This window comes from Sus scrofa, chromosome 8 (genome assembly GCF_054392235.1).
Source record: "Sus scrofa isolate SSC_HxYL_T2T_F1_AM1 chromosome 8, Sscrofa_HxYL_maternal_Yorkshire_Landrace_v2.0, whole genome shotgun sequence".
NCBI classification, from domain to species: domain Eukaryota; kingdom Metazoa; phylum Chordata; class Mammalia; order Artiodactyla; family Suidae; genus Sus; species Sus scrofa.
Window position 1 is genome coordinate 142,970,731 of NC_139390.1, and position 19,414 is coordinate 142,990,144.

Sequence of the window (19,414 nt, forward strand, 5' to 3'; positions counted from 1 at the left end):
TGAGAAAGCCGAAGACTTAAAACCACGAGATCTGGCTCTCCTTAACGTAGGTCTCAGAGCACCTGACATCTTATGAGCTAATGCATGGACACAGAGCAAGGCTCTCTTGGAGCCGGTAGGCACAGACTGGCTTAGAACAGCCCTAGCCTGAAGCTCACGGGTGTTCCATGGCCCATAGGGTCTGTAACTCCATCTGCTTTATGGACAGTCTGGCTGAGGAAAAGGGTAGAATTCAGAGAAAGTAAGTTTTGGGGAAGAACACATTAGATCGAAAGGCAGTCATATTTTCATTCCTTTACTTATTCAATAGATATTGAACACCTATTAAATACCAAGTATTGTGGGAATTATAGATTAGGTCTTTGCTCAAGTGTGTTTTTTATTATAATTAATCTATTAACATTTTAATTCTAAATCTAATAGTAAGCATACAAACGGGTAAATAATTTTAGCAAATGATACTATTCTTTTAAGGTTTTCTTGAAGTTTCTCTTCATTCTTAGAAATGACCTGGAACTTACCTGCCCTGGCACTTCTCGTGACTGACCCTATGGCCTGCAGGTGTTACTGCAAAGACACCTCCCTTGACCCTCTAAGTGGAGCCCCACCCCGTTCTCCATCCCAGTAGTGAGCTCCATCTGTAGTGACTGCTTATTATTTACTCTCCTGTTTAACGTCTGTCTCGCCCCCCTGGATGGCAGCCTTATGATGGCAGGGATCTTGTCTGCTTTGTTCCCATTGGGTCCCAACGCCTTTCCCAGGGCCCAGCCCCCAGAAGGGTCTCAGTAAATATCTGTAGAATTAAGGTGACCAACCATCCCACTTTGCCTGGAGCTGAGGGTTTTTCTCTAGACATAGAGTTTTCTGTACTGGCACTCGGATAGTCCCGGGCAAATTGAGATGATTGGTCACCCCTTATGGAGTGCATATCCATTAGAAAAGAAATTAGTTCCCCAAATTAGTCCCAGACCTTCCATCATTGAAGCTGAATGTCAAGTCTCATTAAGCCGGACCCAGAGCGGAGGCATCACTACGCCGTGGTGTGTTTAGTGACAGCCCCTGCCTCCCGCATAGGCTGAGCTTTCGGGGGACGTGAAAGCAGATCCCCAGGGACTCTTTCAAGCATCCTGATCCCTCTAATAAAATAGACACTGAACTCCAGGGAAAGGATATGCCATTACCTATAACCACAACCAGGTCAGTAGAGTTGGGTCAAGTCCGCCACCCCCGGGCCGCCTCAAGCCTCTGAGGCGTCCCACTGGAACCAGTCAGAAAACTGACAAGTAGAAATGGCCTTAGTGTGAAGCAGCATATCCGCCGGCTAGAAAACACCTCTGGCATCGCATCTCCAGCCCCCACTGGACAGCTGAGGAGCGTGAGCATCGGAGACGTCAGCTGCTCCAGCAGAGACCGAGTCCCGTAGGCGCCTTGTTATTTTGTCCTGCACGGACCAGGGTCCCCTTTGAAATTGTGGTCCCTGCTCTTGCTCTAGAGGTGAGAAAACGAGCCTCTTCCGTTGTTTGCGCTCAACTGGCTGTCCTGTTTCGCATTTTCTTCGGCGTTTTATATGCTCTGGAACAAGTTCTGTCAGCTTTTTTTCAAAGACATTTCAATATCCTGGCTGGTGCTCCCTAAAATAACTGTCTGACAGGTTCAGACCCCACCTTTTCCTCAAAGCATGGGTTGATTACTCCAAGATTTAGAGTAAAAAACTTCACCACTATGTAAGTTGCAGATAAGAAATAATGAAAGAAAGAAAGCAAAAGAAAAGAAAGAAAGTCTAGGATTTTCTGTTACGGCTCAACAGATTAGTGTCCATGAGGACTCGGGTTCAATCCCTGGCCCGACTCAGTGGGTTAAAGATCCAGTGTTGCGTGAGCTCTGATGTAGCTCGAAAATGCCCCTTGGATCCCGTGTCGCTGTGGCTGTTGTGTAGGCCCCAGCTGTAGCTTCAATTCGACCCCTAGCCTGGGAACTTCCATATGACGCAGGTGCAGCTGTAAAAAGAAAAAGAAAAAAAAAAAAAAGAAGAAGAAGAAAGTCTAAAAACTCCTGTAAAAGTTTACGAAGCCTAATAGAGTCACCTTACTTATCAAGCCAGATATTCCTGGAGTTTATGTCATTGTGATATACTTTATTTTTTATTTTTGTCTTTTTGTCTTTTTAGGGCCGCACCTGTGGCATATGGAGGTTCCCAGGCTAGGGGTCTAATCGGAGCTACAGCTGCTGGCCCACACCACAGCCACAGCAACGCGGGATCCGAGCCGCATCTGTGACCTACACCACAGTTCACGGCAATGCCAGATGCTTAACCCACTGAGCAAGGCCAGGGATCGAACCCTCAACCTCATGGTTCCTAGTCAGATTCATTAACCACTGAGCCACGATGAGAAGTCCCATTGTGATATAATTTAAAGGCTTGATTCTGGCAAAATACATATCAGTGTTTTCCTCACCAACATAAAGACACAGACCAAAATCCACATTTTTATGTTGTATGTTCTGAATCAAAAAATGACAACTGTCTGCCATTAGCCTTAATGCAGAGGAAGGGTTAACCAAAATCGCATCTATTTAGAGATGTTTTCAAAACAGTATGTCCTAGTTCAACTATTTCTGGAGAAAAAGTAGAGCTTGTTATTATTTTGAAAGTTAGAAAGTTTGGGCTCACAACTGCCTTTTCTAACAGCTGGTGTTTAACTTTTAACTTAGGAAGGCAAGGCATTTCAAAAAGTTTGTTATAATTCTTAACGACAACAGCAACAAAAGCAGCAGAACTTAAGACAATTGTTTGATTTATCTGGGGAACTTTATCCAGACTAAGGCATTTTAGTTGACCCTCTGTTAGGAATTTCTTGCTGGGAGAGATGTTAAATTCTTACTCCACAGAGCAGCCCTGCTCCTCAGAACTCTTTTTTCCTTACGTGCTTTTGCTTAGGAGATCATTTCTCTGGAATCCTTGAGCAGTATCGTCTGGGCCAGAAAATTCCTATTTCTTCCAACTCTTTCTCGACTACGTAGAGGTTTGCAGAGAGCCACAGCATGTCCTTCCATCCCACTTGCAGACCCAAACCCATCTCCACACGTCCACGGAGACCCTCTCAACAGACCAGAGAAGAACGGACCCTTCCGCTACGAGGGGGACGAGTCCATTTTTCCAACCTCCGCGTTCCTCTGGTTCTTGCCCACTCTTCAGAGACAGCTAGGGGAGGAAAGTGTGTGGCTGGTTGTAGATTCTAAAATCATCCCTAGTTAACTCCAGGCCCTGGACACAGTAGTCATGTGCTGGGGGTGTTGGTCTGTGGGAGATTCGGCTTGAAAGCAAGTTTCCGTCAAAGTCAAAGCTCCTTTGCGTGTTTACTCACAATACACATCACAGTTTGAGAGAATATACACACAATCACATCAAAACCCAGAGGAGGAGTTCCCGTCGTGGCGCAGTGGGGTTAACGAATCCGACTAGGAACCATGAGGGTGCGGGTTCGGTCCCTGCCCTTGCTCAGTGGGTTAAGGATCCGGCGTTGCCGTGAGCTGTGGTGTAGGTTGCAGACGCGGCTCGAATCCCGCGTTGCTGTGGCTCTGGCGTAGGCCGGTGGCTACAGCTCCGATTCAACCCCTAGCCTGGGAACCTCCATATGCCGCGGGAGCGGCCCAAGAAATAGCAACAACAACAAAAGACAAAAAAAAAAAAAAAAAAAAAAAAAAACCCAGAGGAGGCTAATTTTGATAAATGTTGTGAGATGCGTAACACTTTTAACACATTTTGCACATATTATAATTTTGAGTAGGGACCAAATCAAATTCTCTGGACTTTTGATTAACAGTTGTACTTTATTTTTTAAAAAATTTTTCGTTATGGTTGATTTACCATGTTGTCAATTTTTGCTGTACAGCAAAGTGACCCAATCACACATATATATACATTCTCTCTCTCCCATTACCTTATCCTCCGTCATGCTCCATCACAAGTGACTGGATAGAGTTCCCTGTGCTGTACAGCAGGATCTCATTGCTTATCCGCTCCAGATGCAGTAGTTTACATCTACTAACCCCAAACTCCTAGTCCATCCACTCCCTCCCCCTCCCCCTTGGCAACCACAAGTCTGTCCTCCATGTCCTTGAGTTTGGTTTTTTTTGTTTTTTTTTTTTCCTGTAGAAAGGTTCGTTTGTGCCACATTTTGGATTCCAGATATAAGTGATCTCATATTGTATTTGTCTTTCTCTTTCTGACTTACATCACTTAGTATGAGAGTCTCTAGTTCCATCCATGTTGCTGCAAATGACATTATTTTGTTCTTTTTTATGGCTGAGTAGTATTCCATTGTGTATATGTACCACATCTTCTTAATCCATTCATCTGTCAATGGACATGTAGGTTGTTTCCATGTCTTGGCTATAAATGTGATCACTCAATGAGTAGAAAATGGTAAAACGATCACTTTACCAGCATATTTTGCTTTAACACATAAACTTTATATATAAAAGTTTAAGGTTATGTGGGAGTTTCCATTGTGGCTCAGTGGATTATGAACCCAACTATTATTCATGAGGATTCGAGTTCAATCCCTAGCCTCTCCCAGTGGGTTAAGGATCCTGCATTGCTGTCTAAGTTGCAGACGCAGCTCGGATCCCATGTTGCTGTGGCTGTGGCTGTGGCCGGCATCTGAAGCTCTTATTTGACCCCTAACCTGGGAACTTGCATAGGCTACTGCAGCCCTAAAAAGAAAAAAAGGAAGTTTAGGTTATGTAAACATCCAATTTTGATCATAAAAATCTTTTGGGTTTTTGGGGAGAAATTTACAAAATAAAGTATTGGCACCTGTGTATGTACCAACCGCAAATGATGATAGTGAACATTTTGTCACGTCTGCTTTGTGTCTTTCTGTATGAAAGACATCAAACACTGCACATGAAGTTGGAGTCCCCCGTGTCCCCCACCCCTTCCAAGGCTGGTCATGCTAGTTCACTAGTGAAATAGTTAAACTACATGATCTGCTCCACTTGTTTCTGTGCAGAAAAGTATACGTAGCATTATGTTTTTCCACAGCAGTATTTAAATACAGTGTACAGAAGTGCTGATTTTGCTGTGAAAATGATGAAAATCCATGAGACAAAATGAATGTTTGGACATTTTACAGAAGTAAATGTCACAGAATTATCTAGAATTCCCAACAATGCTGTAGTATTCATGAGATTATATAGTCTTATGAAAATCAATTATTTTATTCTATTAGCAGAAAATACCTTAGGGATATGTTTTCATGATGACACCAGCAAATGCTTATTATAGAAGTACTTTTTTGCTTTTTACACTTGCACCTGCAGCATACAGAAGTTCCCAGGCTATGGATTAAACAGAAGCTGTAGTTGCGCCTATGCCACAGCCACACCAACACCAGATCCAAAATGCATCTGCAACCTGTGCTGCAGTTTGTGGCAACACCGGATCCTTAACCCACTCAGCGAAGCCAAGGAGCCTCACAGAGACATCAGGTCTTTAACAGGCTGAGCCACAACAGGAACTTCTAGAAAAGCTTTTTGATCAACATAATTTCTTTCTTTTCTTTTTTTTTTCTTTTTAGGGCCATACCTGAGGCATATGGAAGTTCCCAGGCTAGGGGTCGAATCGAGCTGTAGCTGCTGGCCTGCACCACAACCACAGCAACACCAGATCCAAGCTACATCTGCCACCTACACCACAGCTCATGGCAATGCTGGATCCTCAACCCACTGAGCGAGGCCAGGGATCAAACCTGCATCCTCAAGGATCCTGCCATGGGTTCATTTCCGCTGAGTCACAACAGAACTCCTGATCAACGTAATTTCTTGAATATATTTTATGAAGTCTGATTAGTAGTCTAGACTATGCTTACTTTAATGATAAAGCAATCAAGAGTTTGCTATTTTAGTATTTTGCATAATGGTATTAACAATATTTAGAGAATTCTAATAAAATATATTAATAACATCTAAGGAATTCTCTTGTATCACTTCATCAAGAAATATCTAGTAGGGAATATTTGTCATCTGTATTTGAAAACAAATCATACTTCTCTAATGTCAAAGTAGCTCCATAAACTTCAGGCCCTGTAGGAATAATTAGGACATAAAACCATGTAGTTTTTGAAATCTTGGGCTTATCATCCAGGCTTTTTGACTTGTGTAATTTTGCTGTTATCTTGCTGGGTGGCCTTGGAGAGATCATTGCATTTCTCTAGGATTCAGTTTCCTCACCGCAGAAGTGCCTGGGCTGGTGGCATTGAGGTCAGGGAGATGAAAAGAGATGGTCGTTAATATTTCGCCTGGTTCTAAAATGCTACGTTTCTATTATTCATTTTCTGCCTTCATACTCATGTTCTAGGACATAGGTTAATAATTAGTCAAAAGCGAGGGTGCTCTTCTAGCAAAATAATCAGACTTAACACGGAAGACTGTAAGAACTCCGAACAGAAACATCTTTTCTGAATTCACACTGTAAGAGCACGTTATTCATGAGAAACCAGACGCAAACTTCTAGAAAGGGGAAATTAGAACAAGAGAAATATACGGAGATTTGCTATTCACTCTAAAGATTTTACAGGATGAGGAATATTATCTAAACAAACTTAAACATAATTGAATTTCGACTCCAAAGCATGATGTGTCATATCACAATAATGTAGGTTTATGGTTATTAAATAGTTCTGGGTCCATCAAGAAAAAATAAGTCACTGTGCATTACGTAATCACGGATGACGAGACTCTCCCATGAGCTTCTGATGGGGCCAAGGCCGTGATAGTCCTCCAGTCGGGATCCCTCCTGAGGACAGTATAAAAAATGACTTTGTGAGAGTTACTAAGAAGAAGCAAGTGAGCAAAATCACGAGGCCTGTCAAGGAGCAGTAATACATTTGCCATTCCACAGTTTGCGTCTAGTGCAAATGAAAACAGGGTACCTCTCTACACCTTCTTAGGGGGCTTGGAAAACTACGTATCTGCTGTGGCATCTGCCATGCAGTTGTTCCACTCTCTTGAACAACCTGAAGGTCTGGCAGGCGAAACGCGGTGGTGAAAGAGGAGCCCCTGAAGTGTGGAAGAGACGCCCCTGAAGTTGTCTTTTCTGGCCAGTTCCCTTCTATTTGGCAGCACCTTCCTAGCCACTCCTCAATGAATGGCTCTCTGTTGATGCTTTGTGGTTCCAGGAAAGGAAGATACATGCCTCTGTAAGGACCAAGTTCGCCCTGAGTGACCTTACAGACCCAACATGGTCCTACACGAGATGACGGATGTGAAGGAAGGTTGCGAATGAGAACAGTGGTTCTAGGAGTTATTACTGAAGACTGCATTCCAAGGCTAACTGCCTCTCCCTAGCCACGCCTCTGTGACACTTGCTTCTCCTTTATGAAAGGGGAGAATCGCTCTTTTCTCCCTCTACCTTGAAATCTAGTCTCTGCGCAGTTGCAAGTACTTCCCTCTCCTCCTTTACATAAAATAAATACTTTGGTATCTATGGAGTACTCAGGTATTACAGGGCCTTGGTTATGCCTTACTTGTTTAAAAAAATATATTTTTACGTGTTCCAGAGAAGCTGTGGTTGGTCTGGAGATGCTTAAAGGACAAGTCATCCAACCACAAAGTTACATTAACATACCTTGCTTGGAAACTGGTAAATGATCACCTCAAAATTGCATCTGGTCATTCTTCACGTTTTTGCTTTCTGAGATTCTTGTGTCTTTTATCAAAATGCACAAGAGGCAATGTACATGATGCTTATTCAAAAAAGGGTTTCTAGTCCTTAGCTTTGAAAGTGAGAAGACTGAGGGGATGGTCCAGATTGGCTGTTGACAAGCAGTGTGACCACTGGCCCTTCTTTTCTGCCACTTTTATACAGACTGCTAAGCTTCCGTGGCCTTGGACTGTTCCTCTCTAGACGGCAGAGTGACACTAAGCCGCTGAATGAAAGAGAATACGTGAAGGGTTTGGGAAAGTTACTTGGCCATTTCCCAAGGCCCTTTAAGGTCCAGAGAGAGGGAATTCAATCACGGAAAGGGCTGCCGTGCCACCTGGAGCATCATTAACGTCGTTCTTACACGGAAGCTGTGGCCCCTTCCTCTACACTCTTCCCGCTTTGGTCGTATCTGGTGCTCTAGAGACACATTCCTCCTTGATAAACGATGTTTAAATCTTTGGAGGCACTTAGGCTTTATGAGATTTTCATTTAAAGTTCAAGTGTTTTAAGACAATCATAAGCCACAAAAATGATACTACACTTGTGTCTGAGAAAAATAATAAACATCACTTTGCAATGAAAAGAACCAGCCTCTGGTTTAATTTAAATACACAGGCGTTCCTGTTGTGGTCCAGCAGTAACAAATCCGATAAGTATCCTGTGGTGTAGGCTGGCAGCTACAGCTCTGATTCAGCCCCTAGCCTGGGAATTTCCCTATGCTGCAGGTTCAGCCCTAAGAAGACCAAAAAAAAAAAAAAAAAAAAAAAAGTCTTAATTTAAATACATCAGATCTACTGGTTTTAACAGCAATATCTTGGACAGATAAAATGACTCCGATTAGTGGTAGAGGATTTTTTTTTTCAGACATTATTTCACTAATCTTCCAGTAGGTAATTAAATCCATTTTGTAGAGTGGGAACACGAGAAACGAGAACATTGGAATGAGAGAGACATGGGTTTAATTCATGGCTTCTTGAGGCACATGTCCTGGGCAGTTATTTACCTTCCTAAGCTTCATTCCCTTATCTCCAAAATGGAGAAAATAGTACCTGTGTCTCAGAGTTTGGGTGAGGAGAAAAGATACTGTGTGTGAAAACCACGGTGAAACACCGTGAGGGAACGACAGGAGCGCGTGTCAGGATGGACAGATGATCAAAATCAAGTTGGAGAGAAAGAGTGAGAAAGAGCATGAGAGCCACTGCGCAGTACCATCCAGGCGAGCATATTCGAGTGGTACGCATATAAACAGTACCGTCCTTGGGTATGAAAGGCAGATGGAAAAAAATCACACTGAGCGCCGTGCGAAGGGAGAAGTGCCTCTGGAGCGTGAGAAGTGGGATCTGAGATGGGAAATTAAGGAGACTAAAATGAAAGGAGGAATGTTGGACCACTCATGACGGTTGTTCTCATTCTGTGCACCTGAAGGCCAGGAGGGAAAGAGAAAAAAAAAAACAGTGTCGCGCACAGAGCCCGCTGCCTCGCAGAAGCGCAGTACAAGTGGCTGGTGAGGCCCTTCTCAACGAGGGGTTATTTGCATCCATTCGACTGGCACTATGGAGCCCACCAACATTTACAGCGACCAGAGGTGAGCAGATAGAGTCAAAAGACCCAAAAGAAACAATGACAACTAGAGAGTGGAAACAGTGTTTGTTTGTGAGAGAGACTACTATCCAATCCTAAGAGCTATGCTTTATTGAGGGCTTACCATGTGCTGAGCATTAGTGAATGAATGAATGAATGAATGAATGGATTCAACCAGCTACATTTATTGAGTGCTTATAATGGGTGAGCACTGTTCTAAACATCGGAAATAGAGCAGAAAGACAACTACAATGACCGCAAAACCCAGCTCTTGAGGAGCTTATATTCTAGTGAGGGGGGGAGGCCATGGTAAGTGCAATACCCAGCATGTTGATGGCGGCACGTCCTACGGAGGAAACAGCAACGTGGGGAAGGAAGAGATGAGGGGAGGTGACTGCCTTTTAATTGGGAGGTTAGGGAAGGCTGCTCTGAAGGGCATTGCTCCAAACTCTTTCTGTGTATTATTTCTTTTAATCTTTGGTGAAGAATTGCGTTCATAAACCACGATTGCTATTTTTCAGATGAGTAAACTGGGGCCCAGAATCCACCCTTGGCTTTTCTAAGGTTTGAGCGCTGACTTGATGATGCAGAGACAGGATTAGGGCCGGGACCACCTAACTCTGGACTCTCTCCTGAAGTATTATCTCATACAGGGAACTGGAGGGGGTCTTGGGGATCAGCCAGAATGGGGAGCAGGGGTGTGGTTTGGTAAAGTATTGAATCAGTGGTATCATAGTATCCTCTTTATATTTTTGAGGAATTAAAATAACCATCTTTTGTTTTAGTAGGGGTAAAATACTGTAGAATGTAATGCTGGCAAAATCTTCTGGGCTGATGGGTGTATCCAGAAGTTACCAAGGGCATGTCAAATATTTCCATTAAGAAATCGTGATTTAGTCCGACTCCTTTAATTTATTGCTACAGGTCATAAATGACTTGCCCAACCTCATGTGGCTTCCTTGTTGCAGAACCACGATGGAAAACTGAGCTTGAAAGACTAACCAACCAGCACAACCACACCAGCTGAGCAGGGCCACCCAAGCCTCGGTGCTTTGTATTGAATAGCTGGCCAGGACAAGCTCTCCTTTTACAAACGGCAGAGAAGCTCAGGTAGATGGGAGTGGATGACTGAGTCAGGGGAGACCCGTTTGCAGAAGAGAAGGAGGGAGCATAATCAGAGAAAAAGAAGTGAGAGGGGGTGTGCCTGTGCAGAAAAGGAGGGGCGGAATCAGCTCAGAATAGGCGCGGTGAACCTCGAGGTGGCTGCTACCATCCCAGAAAGGAGGCGGGAGGGAGGGAAGACGGAGCGGGACAAAAAGGGGGCCTCTATCACAGCCATCCTAATGGAAGGCCTTCCTATAGGACAGGTGTGAATAGTGTTGTTTTACACATGGGAAAACTGAAACGCAGAAAAGCGGCTTTACTTATCCAAGGTCACGTAGCGGGCAACTGTCTCCTGATGTTTAGTTTGTATTCTTTCCCTGCATCTCTTCCTTCCCTTGTTTGCTTCCATCGTTTCTTCTCTCCAGCCTTTTTTTTTTTTTTTTTTTTTGTATTCGTACAAGGTGAAGTACTGGAGTTTCTATCTTTTTTCTAAAACAGTTATCAAGTATCCAATGCTAGAGTATATGGTTACCATGACAGCGCAGCCTTTAGGGAGGCCGGACCTCCCGCTTTGCCTCCAGAATCGTATTTCACAGCACAGGTTCCCTCTTCTTCTTCCTTTTTTTTTTTTTTTTGGTGGAACTTTTAACAGCCGCAGTTTGACATTTTGTTTAGGTGACCGTTCGCTTAACGCTTGTCCTCCTCTAGACTACACGCTTCCTAATGGCAGGATCCAGCCTCCTTTTGCCCGGAGTGTGCCCCCAGCGTTTGTCACAATGCCTAGCACGCAGGCTTTCTGTAAACATTTGCTGGGCCAATGTTCTTGTGGTTTCTCTCAGCTCTCCTCTGAAAATTCCACGGACAGTAACCTCTAGCTCATAATTATGTTAATAGATACTGTATAACAAGTCGGGCCGGTATGTACAGGTAGCACACAGGTAAATGAACACACACGGGTACACACATGACTGCACAAACAGCCTCCGGCACATGCGCTCAGGAGGAGACGCACGCGGGTTCAGCGAGCCGAACCCGCGCTGGTAAACACCGCTGCGCCTGGCTCCGCGGGCCTCCGCAGCGTAGGAGGGCACCCGGGCAACCGCGCCTCCAGAGTCGGGGCCCCCGGGACCCGTGGGCTGGTGCCCGGCGCCGGGGGCGGTGGCGGAGTGGGCGGTGAGCTGCGCCGTGATTGGCCGTGCGGCCGCTCGGGGCGGGGCCGGCGGCGGGGGGCGGGCGCTCGGGCGGAGGGGTGTGCGCGGCGGCGGCGGCCGGAGTTTCAGTATAAACAAGGCATCCGACTGGTTGGGCGGATTTTTCTTTTCCTTCTTCCCGCGCGCTTTCGCTCCCAGTCCTTTGGTTGCGTTGTGGGCGCGCGGCACACAGCCGGGAGGCCGAGGACCCGGGGCCGTCTGCAGGTGGGTTGTTCTCTGGTCAACAATTCTCCGGGGAGAAACGGGAGCCCGGCGGCGGGAACGCGCGACCCCGCCGCGCGCTGCGCTCTCCCAGGAGTCCCCGGAGCTGCGCGCGGAGCCGCCCGGCTCTCTCCCTGCGCTCCGGCTGCCGGTGCGCCGGGAGGCGGCGGGAGAGCCCGGGCCAGTGGGCGCTGCCGGCTCAAAGCGCCTGCTAAAGCCGGAGACCGGGAGAGTCCCCTTGCCTGGCCGCCGAGGATGTCTGAGGCCGCCCCGGCAGCGGCCTGGGTGCCAACAGGTGCGGGACCCAGCCGTTGGGTCGCGGGCGGGGACAGGCTTGGGATGTGCCTCGCTTCTCGCCCTGATCCCGAAGCCAAGCCTCTGTTTCGAGATCTTGCCACGATTTTCGAGGATTTGTCTGAGTTGTAGTTGCGTTCATCCTTTTTTCATCCTGTCTCCCCTTCCTTGTGCACTGCGAGGCTGTTTCCTTCTGCTGCTTGGCCAGTTTTCGTGTGCGGGTGGGTGGGTGGAGGGAACTGTTTATTTTTGGTGTCGGAGCCTTAGGATCTTAAGGTCTGCTTCTTTGGGCGGAGACAGGGGAACAAGTCATTTACTTGCCCCTGACGAGGTGATATTCCTTCAGCGGGCAAACTTGGGGCACAACGTGTCGCCTTTCTCTTGCCTGAGCTCAGGTTTGTCGCCTCGGATCACCTGGTCGGGCTTTAATAAAGTGAACAGGAGCTACCTGGGAGCTTCGCGGGCTGCCCGCAGGAGAGAGGCTCCTCCTTCTGGGGAAACGGTGGCGAGAACTTCAGGGCTGTGCGAGAGAAATGGGAGGGACAGGAGGCCTGTACGTGCGTCTGTCTGTCTGCGTACGGCTGTTGTGCGCATTCCTACTTCACCCCAACCCGGTCCGCGCAGTTCAGGCGAGAGCACCGCAGCTAATGAGCCCTCTGACAGCGCCGAGGGTGGCACAAGCGTCGTAAACAGCAGGAGGGTCTCTGGGGAGCGACCCTGTCTAAGGACTCTGGACGCGTCTGTCTGCGCGGATGAATCCGGTGGGTATGGTGTGTGCAGATGCATATGCACACGAGTGTGTCTATGTGTGTTTGGGCGAACGCGTCTCCAAGGAGTCCTTCGTCAGCAGCGCCATGTGACGCCGGTCAGGCACTGCTTGTGTGCGTAGATCTATATTTAGCCCCGGATGATCTTTCTCGGCCGTGGGAGGTCTCTGAACCGAGTGCAGAAAGAGGAAGAGTTCAGGGACCAGGGTTTGCGCTCCTGAATAATGTCTGGAACAGTCAGACTCAGATGGGGTGAATAATTCTTCTTTCCTCTCAAAGCAGGAGCGGGAGCTGGGCATGTGATGGCTGGACCTTAATTTGAAACATAGGCGGTGGTGAGAAACCTGTGCCTGTGCGAAGAACCGGGGAGGTGGCAGTTAACCGGAGTGGGCGCCTGATTGGAGATTTGGGTAGAAAACACCTAGTCAGGGAGGTTCAGAGCAAATCTTAAAGTGGCGTCTAAAAGGAAATAAAAATAGAAATGCTTGGCTGTTGAGATTTTCCTAACAGATCAAGAGCGTGGCAGCGTGGCAGGTCCCCTCGTTAATGGTTATTTTGTTTCCGGCGTGGCAGTGGCTGACCCAAGGAGGACCTTGGGCACTTTTGACAGAAGTTGGGCTTCACCCGTCCTAAGCCTCTGTTCCGCCTTTCAAGCAGATTTTCTGACCAAGTGGAGACCATCAGCTGCAGATCAGCAAGTTGGTCCCGCCTTTGTTTTCCTGGAGATGGCAGCATTTCTGGCTCCTGAGCCTCCTACTCACTTTCCAGTGATCTAATGAAGTGTTGGGTTCTTAGAATTTATTTCTCCCCTGGTGCATTTTCAGTCTTGCTGCATTTTATATGCTCCGCTAGACAATTAGTCTGATAACCTGGGATCATACTGTCTTTTGGAATAGAAAATCACCCTAAAGCATTTATATTTATTGTCTTTTTAAAGTGGAGTTTATCCTGAGGTATGTGTTAAATATCATTATTATCGTAATAGTACACATCTTATAATCACTAACACTGCATTCTTGCACTCTAAAATTGACTATTGGCTAAGAAACTACAATAGACCAAAAAATAAATCGATTGAATACACCTATCTAGAAAAAAAGAAGGTAAGAAAATTGGAGAGGGCACCCAGGTGACTAATATGGCTGGTGGGAAGGTGCCTGACGTGGCGGCATCGACTTCAGCTCCAAAGGTGACCTGGAACAGCCGGACCTTGGAGGAGCATTCGGATGACCCCGAAGAGAGTATGTGTTTGGACAGGGGATTGGGAAATGAGGGTACTCCCCCTTCCTTGGGAGAAGAATCTGGAATCCCTGAAGCCACAAATAATAAATGGAAAAGCTATTAGAACATTTTGTGAGGTCTTCAAGAGACAAATTGTACTGCTGAAAGTACTGCCTAAGATTGATGGGATTTTTGTCTTTAGTGGTTGAATTCAAGTGTTACCTCCCCTTCAGTTGTCCTTTCTGGTTTTCCGATTAAATCCATAAACATTAGAGTTGTGCAACCCTCGGTTATCCTAGAATGACAGATGCTGGCTAGGGCTCTGGGCAGATTTCTGCCTTGGGAATAGAAAGACTAGGGTTCGGGCCAATCTGGAGCCCGAAAAAGTCACTTACTCTTTCCCAGCACCTGCAGTGTTTGGAAAATTGAGGAGGTGTTGAACTTGATGATTTATGGGTCTCTTTTAGCTCCCCGTTGACTGATTTTGCTGCGCTGTCGCTTCGTTCGTTTGCACCCTTTCTTAGCAGCGGAGGAATGAAGGATGCAGTAAGCACCTCACTTGGATGTTCCCCTGCTTTCTGGGAGAGTGAAGTTTCTTTTCATTCATGAAAATCATGCAGACAGAGCTTTATTACTTGCTCAAGCTGCTTTTCACTTTTGCTTTTTTTCCTACCAATTACTTTAAAAAGCTAAGAAGGTTGAGTCAGGGAAAGATGTTTGGACCTTCTAAGTCAGTGTGACTCTTTCATCATTTTTAAACCAGTCTTTTAGCCAACCGTTTCTTCTTAGGTTTGTGTACTCTTTCGTTGCAGAATAGGTCTCTGTCTGCCAATCATTCAGTGGATTCAGAGTTTATTAGGAGGCCCCGGTATGAATATCCATTTAATACAGGGAATGTACGAATTAGTCTCGTAAGAAAGGAGCGTGCTTTAGAGACCACTGATAGCCTTCTGTTCACCTAAAGGGGAAGAATAGAAGGGAGGGGTGAGCGTAGTCTTTCAAGAACTTGCAGCCCAAAGCTAAAATTACCCCAGTGGCGTGTTCGTAATAAAATGTAAATAGAAAACGCTGCTTGTTTACTGAATGTCCTCGCTGAGTACCAGGCCGTTTTCCTGCTGAGGTAAATTGGGTTTGGAAACAGAACCCCTTTTAGTAAAGGATGCTCTGGATATTCTATAATTTGGCTTGAGATCCAGCATGCATCAGTGATGCTTCAACTACTGATATCTGTGCTGTTCCGTACTGTAGCCAGTGCTGTTCCGTAAATAGCCATATGGGGATATATGAACTTAAGTTTAATTAAATTAAACAGAAATTCGTGCTCGCCACGTTTGAAGTGGCTGCTGTATTGGACAGCACAGAAGAGGGACCTTTCCAACATCCCAGAAAGTTCCTTTTGACAGCACGTGATTAGATAGTGATGGTTTTGATTATTCTGAAGAGCACGTTTATTTCTCTGGGAAAATGACATAATTATCATAGATGGGGCACCTAACTCTTAAGGAAATAAGACTGACTGGCTTTATATGTTTTCAGCTGTGTGCATCATGAGCAATACCATTTTCCAAAGTTCAGTAATAGGCCATTGTCACAAACACCAGCTTCTCAAAAAATTCTCCCCCAGAGCTCTAACTGTTCTCATCTTACTTTTCTAAACCAGCCCCTACTGTTCTGCTAGACAGCGCCGGCCGTTTCAAAGACAAGGCATGTGGCGCCATCTACTGTTAGGTCTGGGAACTGCATGGAAGCTGTAGCTAAAACCTTGCATGAAGAATAAGCAATGTTCTGTGAGCACTTCCCACAAAAAAAAAAAAAAAAAGAGAGATTTATCTGATAGAAAAACCTTAAGGGATTCTCCAGGCCCATTTAGAGTTGCCACGTACTGAATTGTCATTTTGTATTTTAATGAACTTCTGATAAGATATTCCCAAAACAAAAGATGACAGATTTTGGCTTTGTTTTTCTTCCAGGGAAACCCAATGTGGTAACTATTTGAGTCAGAATCCCCTCCCTCCATTAATTAGGAATGAGTAAGAATTGTTTTAAGTAGCATCTAGAACAAACCAAGCAAAATGCAAATTCATTTTTATACGGAAGCCTATAACAAAGCAGGAAGTGCCATCAGTTCATCAGTGTGGAGAGAAATAGGATCTTTTTTCTTCAAAAATGCTGATTATTTCCCCTTGACTGTGAAATCCACTAAGCATCTGGGGCTCCCTTCCAAAGAACATGCTTATCTAGGAGTGACTGACTTCTCGTTCCCATGCCAAAGGGGTGAGTTGATTCTGAGTTGTCTACTCTGTATTGTTCGTAATCCCAACGGAATAGCTCTTTTTCTAGGAGCTTAGCAGAGGTGGAGCCTGTCTAGTTTCCAGAGACACTGCGAGACAGAAAGGCGAAGATGGTCCTCGAGGTTTTCCAGCTCAAAGCAAGCGTGTTGCAGATGCTGTCGGAACCCCAACGTTGACTTTCCCCCGGCCCAGATCCGCACTTAGAGAAGCGTCTGGGAGCTCACACCCAGTCCTGGTGCTCCGAGACCCGGCAGCGCCGAAGGGAGGCTGAAGGCGCGCGAGATCCCAGCTGCAGGAAGGCTGGCATCGGTGACGCCTTCTCATGGCCACGTCCAGAACCTCAGACGCAAGCCAGGAGGAGGCCAAGGGCAAAGTCCTTTGGAAGCTAGCTAGGAAATCGGGGGCCACTCACTCCCAGATATTAGATTAAGCCTCTCCTCACTAAACAAATATGCTTTCAAAGTTCAGCTGTGATAAGGAAGCCCTACCTCAGAGGGGTTTCATGCCTCCTTTTTCAACCGGGACGCACGCCCAGCCTGTGAACAGAGTCAGAAGCATAGTGATCCATGTACAGGCATCGGGTAGATGAAGTATTTCAGCGAGGGACCCTGTGATGAAACAAGGACTGAAATAACTCCTTTTTTCGACTCTGTACCTTGACGCTCTCGTTCTCCGGAGTGTAAGAAAGTGCTGACTTGCCGTTCTGGTAGAGATTTACCAAGCACGTAAAACAGCCGTTGACGAGTGGCTTTGGTTTGGTCCCCACACCCATCTTTTCCTGGCCCTCTGCTAATCCCAACTGTCAGCTGAAACCCCCTTCACCTGATGCACCTGCCTCGTCGTAAATAACATCGTGCAGAAGCAGTGGCTCGTTCAAACCCGGTCTGCTGCTTAGAAAAAGGCAGCTTTTCATCTGGTGCGTTAGTTGGGTTGAGACCATTAGGCATGCCTTTCAAATCTCTTCTTCCCCTTAAATCACCCAGAGCTGGCTTCCTTTGCTGCTGGATCGATGGCAGGCTGAACTTTTCCAGGGTCCTTGGAAGAGCATGATCTATCTTTGTGACTGAATTAGCTGCCCCTGGAAGATAGCTTGTCTGTCAACCAGCTTTTCAGCTTTTACCAAATTAATTTTCAGAAAGAACATTCATCTTGTATACCTGGAATGGCTCTCTTTTACTTCCCCTCGGGAGGTGTTCCAGAAGAATCTATAATCTGTATGCGAATGTTGGCAGCTCAGAGCTTTCTTTTAGCCTGGTTCCCTGTTTGAAAACCCCAAATCCTTTCCCCATCATCTCATGGCCTCCTCCCCATCCCAAAGTGCTTCCTCAATCTGGGGGGGAAAGGCCTCGTTCAGTATCTCTACCCAAAGCCAAAGAAGTGTCTTTTGAATTCTCTTTAACGCCCTTGGGTGGGCAGGGCTCGACGGTGCCCGTGTTGCAGGATGTCTCAGGAGCCAGTCTTGAATGTGTTATTTCAAGGTTCCCGTGAGAAGCATCACATTCTCCTTTTTGAGGACGTAGATACTCTCTGGGTTCTGAACAGGCCAGCCCTGTGCCTCCGACTCGGCTCTGAACTCTCCGAAAGTCTGTGCAAACTCGTTGGTGTATTTCTCTGGGGGCCGAGTGCGGAGAGGGTTGTCATCGCCCTAAAAAATTAAGAGTCGCTGGGCAACCAATATTTTCTGAGTTCCGGGAACTGGCTCAGCAGTGCAACTTTGCAAGGTGAGAGTTGCTCGTGTGAGCCACCTGTCCAATGCCTTTTTCTTCTTGGTAGTGATTTTTTTTCTTTAGGGCCCACCTGAGGCATGTGGACGTTCCTGGGCCAGAGGTCGAATCAGAGCTGCAGCTGTCGGCCTACACCACAGCCACAGCAACACCAGGTCCAAGATGTGTCTGCAACCTACTCTGCAGCTCACAGCAAGGCCAGATCCTTACCCCACTGAGTGAGGCCAGGGATCGAACCTGCATCCTCATGGATACTAGTCAGGTTCATTTCCGCAGAGCCACAAGGGGAACTCCCTTCTTGGTAGCGATTTGAATCAAGGCAGCAGCTTTTCCAAGTATCTCATAGAAATCTCACCTTTTCCAAAGGAGTAAAGTACTTTGAAGTTTGACTTAACAGCCAGTCCATGCCAGTACGTGACTTAACGTTGTCACGCGTCCTAATTTGGGGGAAAACGTTTTTTTTTTTTTTCCTAAAGCAGAGTTTTGGTTGCAGGTACATGGGGTTGGGCAAATCTGCGCCAAAGAGGCCGTGGCAGGCATGGGCGATGCTAGTTCTGCGATTATGCTGGAAAAGGTAGAGAAGCGTGTACCCTGAGAGAGTTGACAGAACCCGGTGGGCAGAAAACACCAATCACGAGAGCTGTGAAGAGAAGGTTTTGCTGCAGCTGAGAAGAACTCGGAACGGGATTGGGATTCAAAAAGAGGAAATGGAAGCTCGGGGTAGGAGCTGCCTCACACCCACCCTTCTTCCCTGGGGAAGAGTCAGCAAATGATTGATTCCTGGAGGATTAACTCTATTAAGAGCCCTAGACTAAGTGCTTCTCTGGAGTCAATGTCCAGTGCTTAGTGTACCAATTTGTTTTCTTAAACAAGAACCAAGCCACTGTTGAGGTTTCTGAGCCTCATTTTTTAGTTCCAGAATTGAAGCATGTAAAACTAAAGTCCTGGGTCTCAGATTTGAGTAATACTGAACAAACAGTAGTTCTTGATGGGACTCCTAAGAGGAAAGATACTTGAGAGAAAAAAAAAAAAATCTGCTGTGTTTATCTCCTTAAGTACTTAAAAATACGCTTCACAGACAGTACTTTCTGGACCGTTCTGCTGACCTTTCCCCTTGTTTATCAAATGCCTCTTTTACGCAAGGCAGTGGAGCTTTCCAGAAAATGGTTAGATTGGCCACTTGCTAGAGACTGTCCAGAAGATAGTTGTGGATACTGTGGTCCAGGGTCTTTCTTTTGGTCATTTGTCTCATCACATTTTTTTACCAGAACTCTGTAACATATGCATAAGCAAATATTACTGTATTTCATTG

At 46.2% G+C, this 19,414-nt stretch overlaps 1 protein-coding gene across 20 annotated transcripts in view; it reads left to right on the forward strand.

The window, feature by feature from the left end:
• RASGEF1B (RasGEF domain family member 1B) overlaps window positions 1–19,414 on the forward strand; it is a 699,288-nt gene that overhangs the window by 648,672 nt on the left and 31,202 nt on the right. For 2 of the 20 annotated variants that reach the window (XR_014811842.1, NM_001195367.1), the window contains 1 exon segment: window positions 11,672–11,808. The exons of 14 other annotated variants lie outside the window; for them this stretch is intronic. Coding sequence is in view for 1 of the 6 variants with exons in the window: in XM_021100311.2 (XP_020955970.1) it covers window positions 12,852–12,860 (9 nt within the window). In the remaining 5 variants the exon portion in view is untranslated. 20 annotated transcript variants of the gene reach the window in all.